At 41.9% G+C, this 9,034-nt stretch overlaps 1 protein-coding gene across 1 annotated transcript in view; it reads left to right on the top strand.

The window, feature by feature from the left end:
• The first annotated feature begins 2,359 nt into the window (after window positions 1-2,359).
• Window positions 2,360-9,034, top strand: part of VSIG1 (V-set and immunoglobulin domain containing 1) — a 37,435-nt gene continuing 30,760 nt past the window's right edge. Inside the window, exon 1 of the mRNA XM_008272858.4 lies at window positions 2,360-2,587. Within this exon, the coding sequence (XP_008271080.3) occupies window positions 2,539-2,587 (49 nt within the window). The 5' untranslated portion in view covers window positions 2,360-2,538. The remainder of the gene's footprint in view (window positions 2,588-9,034) is intronic.

Below are 9,034 nucleotides of genomic sequence, written 5' to 3'. Positions count from 1 at the left end.
CTCTACCCAACCAGTCTTCGGGTCACCCAGCTTGAACATGTTGAATTCATTAAGAAGCTCTTACTGAGCACCTGCTTTGTGTTTGGGTACTCTCCTCTGGTTTGGTGGCCTGTCCCTGAAGGCAACCAAGGGACACAAGGACCCAGGGAACCGGGAGAGTCAGAAAGGAAGGTGAATGTCGGAGACCTACAACAATTATTTGGGGAAAAATACTGTCTTGGGTATATCCCATGTCTTGGTCAAAGAGAGGAACATTCTTTCTCTGCTACTTGTTGTTCCTCCTTCTCCCCTACCCTATATTATAATGGATGTCTCATTCCCAGACATATGTAACTGATAGCCTAACACTGAGAATTTAAGCCAGTGCTATGCTATCAATTACATACATCTGGGAATGAGACATCTATTAAAAGATTGCTCCACAGGAGCGTGTATTCCAGTCAATGAGCTCACTAGTACTTTTTGGGACACAGTGTTTTTTAAGTTGCGAACTGCCTGTATGAGACCTGATCTCCACCCTGGAGGATCTCACAGTTAATGGATGTAGGGGAGACTCAGTTAATAAACAAGAAACCACTGCAGAGCAATCAAGTGCCCATGTAGGATATTGGGTGCAAGAAGAATGTGGATTTATGCTAATGAGAGCCCAGAGAAGAGTGGTCTGCAGGTTCCTTGAATCGTCACACAGGACATCACGACTGCTCTGCATTAAGAATACACTTGAATTGGGCCAGCGCTGTGGTGTAACAAGCAAAGCCACTGCCTGCAGCGCCGGCATCCCATATGGGTGCCATTGTGAGTCCCAGCTGCTCCACTTCCAATCCATCTCCCTGCTAATGCGCCTGGGAAAGCAGCAGAAGATAGCCCAAGTCCTTGGGTTCCTGCTCCCACATTGGAGACTTGGAAGAAGCTCCAGGCTCCTGGCTTCAGATCAACCCAGCTCTGGCTGTTGAGGCCATTTGGGGAGTGAATCAGCAGATGGAAGACCTCTTTCTCTGCCTCTGCTTCTGCCTCTCTGTAACTTTACCTTTCAAATAAATAAATAGCTAACAAAAAGAATATACCTGGGTAGCAGGAAGAAGGAGAAAATTATAAGTGGTAACAAAAGTTGCTGGGAGCCAAGGATTGGCATCACATGAGCATGGACAGAGAAGGCTGTGGGAAAGAATTGGGCCTGATGGAAGCAAGATGACTTTCTGAGAAACAGTGGGAAATTGGCTTGGCTAAGGTGAGATGTGGTCAAAGATGTGCTGTGAAAAAAAGTTCATAAGATATGATCCTTGAAACCTATGCACATTTCATGAAACTGAACACTTTAAGGCAATACACCATGATAGAATTTTTTAGGTAGTTGCATTAATGTGACTAAAGTTCAGAGGAGGTGAGAAGCAGATCTGGGAAGTCTGGGAATCCAGACTAAGGACTTTGGAATTGAGAAAAGAGTCCATACATGGTTATTGAAAATGTGTGCTTAGGGTTGGAATGTTGGCCCGGGCTGATACACAGGATGAAGGAGGAGATGGGCCAGACCATTGAGGAGATTGCTATGGGTAGTATGCTTAAGACATAGGCCAGGGATGGGGAGCTGAGGACCTGGACCGGGACAGAAGCACCAGGTTGGAGAAGGAAGAAATCCGAGAGTTGTAGTAAGGGTGGAAACCATGGACCTTAAAGTTCGCTTGGAGATTCAGAGGAGGCCCATAGGTTTCTCAGGGCAAATTAAGAACTCTAATAGAAGGTCATGTTCGTGGGAAGGTTCTTTACCTGAACACCTTCCCATGTCCTCCTAGTGAACCCTCCTTTCTAAGGAAATCCTACACCATGTATTCAGCAACTTAATTCTGCAAAAATTTAGACTCGTCCAATCATAAAGCATTTACTAACTTGATTTTGAAAAATGAGGTTAGTGAATAAGCACTATAAGGTTTCTAACTCGGGAAACGTAAACATTCTGCTGTGAGTTTTGGTGGAAGGTAGTGAGAAATACCAGTGTTTTCAAGATATCCAGAGTTTTTGCTTCATAACCCCTCTGCCCCTCTTGTGAACCTCATCTTCCCAAGAAACTTTATAGCACCTGTTCAGTCACAGGAATTGTAAAAGGAGGTTAGTGAATCAATGCTATGAGACTTTCATGGAAATATCTGAAATCAATTAGCCTTGTCAGCTTGTATTTGCATAGGCCCTCTTCCAACTGTATCTTTCCCCTCAAGTACAACTTTTTAATAAGATTGATTTTAAACAACGAGACTTAGAGAATCTGTGTACAAAGAGCTTGAAGAATTTAAATATGTGGGTTTATTATTAACACAGTAGCAAATATATCAAGGAAACACGCCCCATGAAAAGTGTTTCAAAGAAACACAAATCTGCTCTGAGAAAGGTTTGTACCCAATAAGTAAGCCCGAAAAGGCATGTTTGCATGGTGATGCCCAGCAGATAAGCCTGGCGAACGTTGGTGTGATTGAAGAAGCCAGTTTGAGACTCAGTCTAGCCCAGGCAAGCTACTGGCACCTGCTGCTCTCCACGAACCTGGACACAATGGTGTTCGCATTTTGGAAGGTCTTTCTGATCTTAAACTGCCTTATAGGTAAGGAAAGGATCCCCAAGCTACCGAAGAGATTGGGAATGGAGCTTTCTTTTAAATTGAAATTGCAGACTTTGACATAGAATTTCCTCCTTTGTACTTCAAAGGAATGGAGATTAGTTTGTTGAGTAAAATAATTTTCAGTGCTTTTGCTTAGCAAATATGTGCCACGTTGATATTTGAGGGGTACTGGGCTGTAATAGAATTGTTTTGTGGAGCTTTTGGGTGAATTTTTTTTTTAAATAGCAGTATCTTTCTTTACTTAGTTTGAAAGGTTGACAAATAATTTTCCCAGAGGCCGAAGTTTGTACTAAGGATAATTTTTTTTTTCATTTTACTTTAGTGTCCCCTTTAAGCTCGCTGTGAATGACTTGTTTTGCTACAGCAGGCAGAGCTTGGGTTGAGACGGGGTGGGGGGTGCTGCCAGGGCTGACACGTGGGAAAAACAGAGATTTTTCAAAGTGCTTTATTAGCTACTATTTCTTAGGGAGTTGTGGTTTTCCAATTCTAAGGTTGGGTTTTGGAAAATATGTGAGTGATTTATCGTTGTGCACAATATGGGTGATTTTAGGGATTTGAGTTGAACAAAATCTGTCTGGAGTCAAAATCTGTTGGTTAGACCCAGGAGAGACTACTAATTCAGAAAATACCTTGGCTAGTTTTCTTAAAATGCTGGTTATAGTTTGAATGTGTTCTTATGATACATTGAGTACATTGTAATTCAATAACATTGTTTTTGTGAAAAAAGAGAATATTTTTAAGCTCTCAGTAATATCAGGCAGTCATTAGAATGAGAGTTAGTAAATGTATTTATTGCTTCTCGGCCCTTTGGCTAAGATCAGGTGTAGTAAATGTATTTAATGACCAAAGAATTCTCAGGATAAAATATTGTGAAAGAGCAGGATATAGACACATGCTTAGAATAAATTACTAGAAGCTTATATACTGAGTGCTCATGGTGGTTACCTCGGGTAATGGGATTGTAGATTATTTTTAAAATGTTTTATTTATGTGAAAGGCAGAGGGACACGCACACACACACACACATACACACACAGAGAGAGAGAGAGAGAGAGGCAGAGAGAGGCAGAGAGAGACAGACACAGACCTTCCATCTGCTGATTCACTCCCCAGAGGCCCACAACAGCTGGGGCTGGGCCAGACCACAGCTGGAGCCAGAAAGTGAATGTGGTCTCTCACCTGGGTGGCAGGGACTCTACTTGAGCCATCACCTGCTGCTTCCCAGGGTGTGCATTAGCAGGGAGCTGAAATGGAGAGTAGAGCCAGGGACTCCGATGTGGGATGCGGCTGTCCCAAGGGGCATCTTAACCACTGTGCCAAATGCCCACCCCTGTATGATTTTGACTTTATTACCTAGCTTTTTCATGCTTTCTCGGTTTTCTCCAAAGAATATTATGCTGGTTTTACAATTAGAAAAGTGTCTTTAAATGTTCATTACTCAAAGTTTAGCTATAGATGTTGTACGAAGTTAAAGGTCACGGAAGGCGACGCTGCATGCATTCAGTGAGCTCACCAGGCCCTAGAGCTGGAAACACATGTTCACAGTCTCCCTTCCTCTCAGGGAGATTCATTTACATGCACCCTTAACAGTGACAGTGGAAGGCTTTGTCCTTTCTCAGAGGGCTTCTAGCCGTCAGCCAATCGGGCCCATGAGCTCTGGGCCTTCCACACCAGGCTTCTAAGATCCTTGCAGTCAATATCTACTTTCCCACGGGAGCCCTTCATCTGGCCTGTAACCGAAACTCCTAGAAATCCTACTGATTATAAACATAATGTATCATCATCACAGAAAGGGTGGGAAAATGTCAAAACATACAAATAAGAAAATCAAAATCATCTGGAATCTTACCACCAAGATTTAGGTGAATTCCGTAATTGTTTTTTCTTTTCAAGTATTTTTATCACCTTAAAAACTGGGTTTGTACCTTGTATAAATTTCTTTATGTTTAAAAATTACTTGGCATGATATCAGGATCTTACTTCACTGTGACTTTAGAACAAGGCCAAATCAGAAGGACCAATAAATACCTAAGAGTGTTTTTTCTCAAATTATTATATAACTGGCTTTCTCAGTGTGTAGTGTATACACACACATACACACACACATATACACATACACAAATAGGATCTAGCTGGCCCAAAGCAAAATATGTAGTGTCAATCCAGCAGATGTAATGGGAATTTAGTGGAATACATATATTGTTGTTTGCTATACATATGGAAAGCAGAGAAAGGAAGAGTGCAGTAATCTATACATGGAATGTATATTGTATGGCTGTGAAACACTGAGAATACTTCCATCAGTGTGCAGTCTGATATGCTACCTAAATTTGTTTCAAAGAGAATGCCATTTTTTGGTGTCAAGCATGGTGCATGGCACATAGTAGGTCATGATATATGTTTGTTGACAGCATTAATTACCTTCTCCAACCCTAAACACTCAGAAATTATTTTTCATGTACATATTTAAAATCAACTTTATAGCTAAGCAGGATACATTTTATTATAATCAAAATATTTCCGTTCACTAATTAGGAAGTCTTAGGTCATATTCCAATTCAGAGAAACTAAACATTTTCTTTTGAAAAAAAAATCCCTGCAGATAATCTTAGATATTTCTGATATGCATTGCTTCTCTGCCTTTTGGCTAAGATCAAGTGTGTGATATTTGTAATATGTGTTATCCACCTGTTGGAAACATATATTTTGTTTTCATTTTGTTCATATTTTGTTTTCATTTTCTAGAGGTATTTCTATGCATTTTAAAGTTGCAATATATTTGAATTTTGGTTTTGCAGTCAAATCCAAAAATGAGTGATAATTTGGTTATTTCCTAACTCAAAAATGAAGTGATTATACATGAAGTTGCTGTAAATTAAATCATTTCAACTGCATCAGGGTTAAATTAGGCTATTAGGGGATATTTTTGCTGTAGTATAGGAGGAGGATAATAACTTTCCCATCAGCTAAGTGCTTGCTGGATTGTGGACATTAAATAAATGAATGAGCAATCATTACAAAAACGCAACACACTAAAAAGTCTCCCACGCTCTCTTTCTGCATTACAAATAAAAACAAATCTTTTAAAATGTAGATTACTTTGAACTTTGGATTATTCTTCCTTTAACAATAAGCACTGGTTATTTTAAAAGAAATCACAAATATTTCCACAACATATGTATTTTTTTATTCAGTCAGGTCAACAAGGGAAATTGAAACCCTGGGTTCAGGTATTCATCTTTTAGCTTGCTATTTATTAGAGATTTGCTGTTAGAGATTTTCCCTTTATAATTTTTAAATAACTTGTCAATTTAGAATGAATTAATCCAAATGAAAATAATTTTATTTTATCACTTCCAAGTTTAAGATTAAATTTGCACTGCCCACTGTCCACATGTAACTATCTACAGTTGAATTATCCAGATTAAGGAGAACTATAAAGTCAGTTTCTCAGTCCCCCTGGTCACTTTTCAGGTGCTCAGTAGCTGCACGTGGGTAGTGGCTACTGAATTAACGCAGGGATGTACCATCTCCATCACCGCAGAAAGTTCCGTTGAATGGCTCAGGACCAGAGGATGAGCTCAGAAGTTTAAGTAATACACAATGATTGAATGATGTGACGTTATTCAAAGTTCACCTGGAAATATACAGCTCTTAACTTTAAATGCATTGTTGCTCTCTTGGGGCTGGACAATTTCTGCAAACCCTCTTTCCTTCAGAATTTAGGCATTGGTTTTGATGCTGAGCATTGGAACTCTGGGCAATAAAATGATCTGGGGGGTTTGCCTTGCGGATTGCCACCTATTTATAAGACAATGTGTAGTGTCCTTAAAAAACAGTACCGTTGTGCTTTGAATGTTGGAACTACCATCTTAATTCCAAGTGATACCACTGAGCTTTCACAGATCTCAAATTAGTTATATATTTATATATCTTCATTTTTTAAAAAATGTTGGAACTATTTGAATCAGACTTATGGCTCCCAGATGTTTGATTTTCACTCACCTCCATTCTGGTCTGTACTATAAAGGGCTCCCGGCTGCATTAACATGGCCAGCAGAGCTTGCATCTGTCTGCGTCAAGATTGGTTGCCCAGTGCTCAGCACTGTTTGTGACACAACACACAGGTGCTCAACACACGCCTGTTGCCAGGCACCATGGACTCTCCTGTGGCTTGCCCTGGGTGGGAACTGTGCTTACTCTGCCTTCAAGCGCTTTTGCTGAGAGTGGCTGTCGAGGGATTCTGGTCCAAAGCTCTCACCTGGTCAAGTTCTCACAATTGGCCAATCGCATAACAGCTATTAGCACCCAAACTAGAGAAAAAAATGGTCAAATTATATCTTCAAAACTGTTTTTAGGGAAAAGTTTCTGGAAACTTGAATGGCCACCAAATCCCCAGTTCTAATCTTTCACTGTTGGGCATTTAAAAGACATTTGGAAGTCATCATTTTTATTAAAGATTTATTTATTTATTTGAAAGTCAGAGTTACACAGAGAGAGAAGAAGAGGGGGAGAGAGAGAGAGAGAGAGAGAGAGAGAGAGAGAGAGGTCTTCCATCCGCTGGTTCATTCCCCATTTGGCCACAACAGCCGGAGCTGCACTGATCTGAAGCCAGGAACCAGGAGCTTCTTCCGGGTCTCCCACGTGGGTTCAGGGGCCCAAGGACTTGGGGCATCTTCCACTGCTTTCCCAGGCCATAGCAGAGAGCTGGATTGGAAGTAGAGTAGCCAGGACTCGAACTGACACCCATATATGGGATGCTAGCACTACAGGCAGTGGCCTTACCCGCTATGCCACAGTGCTGGCCCCTGGAAGTCATCATTTTATTAAAGATTCATTCATTTATTTTGAAAGACAGAGTTAGAGAGAGAGAGAGGGATAGAGAGAGAATTTTCCCTCCACTGGTTCACTCCCCAAATTACCGCAAGGGCCCAGGCTGAGCCAGGCCAAAGCCAGGAGCCAGAAGCTTCTTCCTGGTCTCCTGCATGGGTGCAGGGGCCCAAGCACTTGGGTCATCTTTGGCTGCTTTCCCAGGCACGTTAGCAGGTAACTGGATTGGAAGTGGAGCAGCCAGGACTCAAACTGACGCCCATATGGATGCCTCAGGCGGTGGCTTTACCAGCTACAGCACAGCATCTGCCCCGGAAGTCATCCTTTAAGCACATTCATCTATATGGCTAACTTCCAGGAGTTGAAGGGAGGATCCAGTTTTCCCTCCAGTAGAGGGGACCAGCTTTCTCCAGTGGAGTTTCCACTGGAAAGAGTAGCTGCTTTCCGAAGGCCAGCATCCTTTTGAGGGAGACAGTACGGGAACCCAGAACACATGAGGGCAGGAACATTGGGAAGAAGAACTCTGCATGTAAGTCGAAGGTGCAGTGTTCATGTCTACCTTGCTAAAGTACTTTTCCCAATGCGTCAGGCCACTATTGGTCAGACAAACAGCCAGCTTCGGACAAGGAAGCAGCTGGGCCAGGTGGCCCAACGGTGACAGAGAACACAGCTATTTGAATCCAAGAAATCAGGCATAATCTGGATGATGGTTTGCTTTTTCTATCAGTTTTTCAAAATGTTTGTCAATCGCCTGAGTTCTTTTTGTCTGGCTGCTGCCATTAAGTAAGAAAAATACAGAAGTCTTTGTCTATGCAAGATTGAGGCGGAGAGGACAAGAATCTGTCTGTCTGTACCATTTCCCCTAAGCCTCTCATGATCTCTGTGTCCTCAGCCCACCCCTGCACTCCTCCCCCAGTTTGTAACCCTTCAGGCAGCTAGGACTCTCAAGACTGGGCTGTTCTTGCAGCATAAAGAGCTGCTCTGTTTGAACTTGATCTTTTCCAGTGCTTACCCACCAGTCCTGTGTCCCATGCTGGAGAACTTTACACTTTCTGAGTTTACAGTTAATAATGATCAGTTAATCAGATGAGCTGGTGCCTCTATAAATGTTACCTACAGTTTTGTCACCTTTCACAGTCCTTTAGGATGCGCTTGTGTAGTCCAGAGAGTCATTACAGTAGCAGGCTGGATTTGGGGGTAGAAGATTCTTTGGCACTCCTCCAGATCACATGGGAAGCTCATTACTTCACAAATTTTTTTAAGGCCAACAGTTGCAAAAAGAGTTTTGGTCTCAGGACAGTTTTATAATCTTAAAATTGAGGGAGATTTCTGGTCTGGACAATGTGGTATAGACCTACTTCTCCTTGATGCTCCCTTCTAAGCACAAATGAAAAATAATGAAAAGCAATGCTAATGAAAAATAATGCAAGGGACAACCAAGGGAGAAATCTGAAAGGTGGCAAGAAGAAAGCAAATTGCTTTGGGCCCCTGGAAAAAAACAGAGACAAAGTATCCTATGTCTCCCACCCTGTAGAAGGGGACCCAGTCCTGGTGTGTCCCGACCTCCAATGTAGTAACAGAGGACAGCCCAGGTGAGCT

This window comes from Oryctolagus cuniculus, chromosome X (genome assembly GCF_964237555.1).
Source record: "Oryctolagus cuniculus chromosome X, mOryCun1.1, whole genome shotgun sequence".
Classification (NCBI taxonomy): domain Eukaryota; kingdom Metazoa; phylum Chordata; class Mammalia; order Lagomorpha; family Leporidae; genus Oryctolagus; species Oryctolagus cuniculus.
Note: the sequence above shows the minus strand (reverse complement) of the source record. Positions and strands in the feature narration are given on the sequence as shown.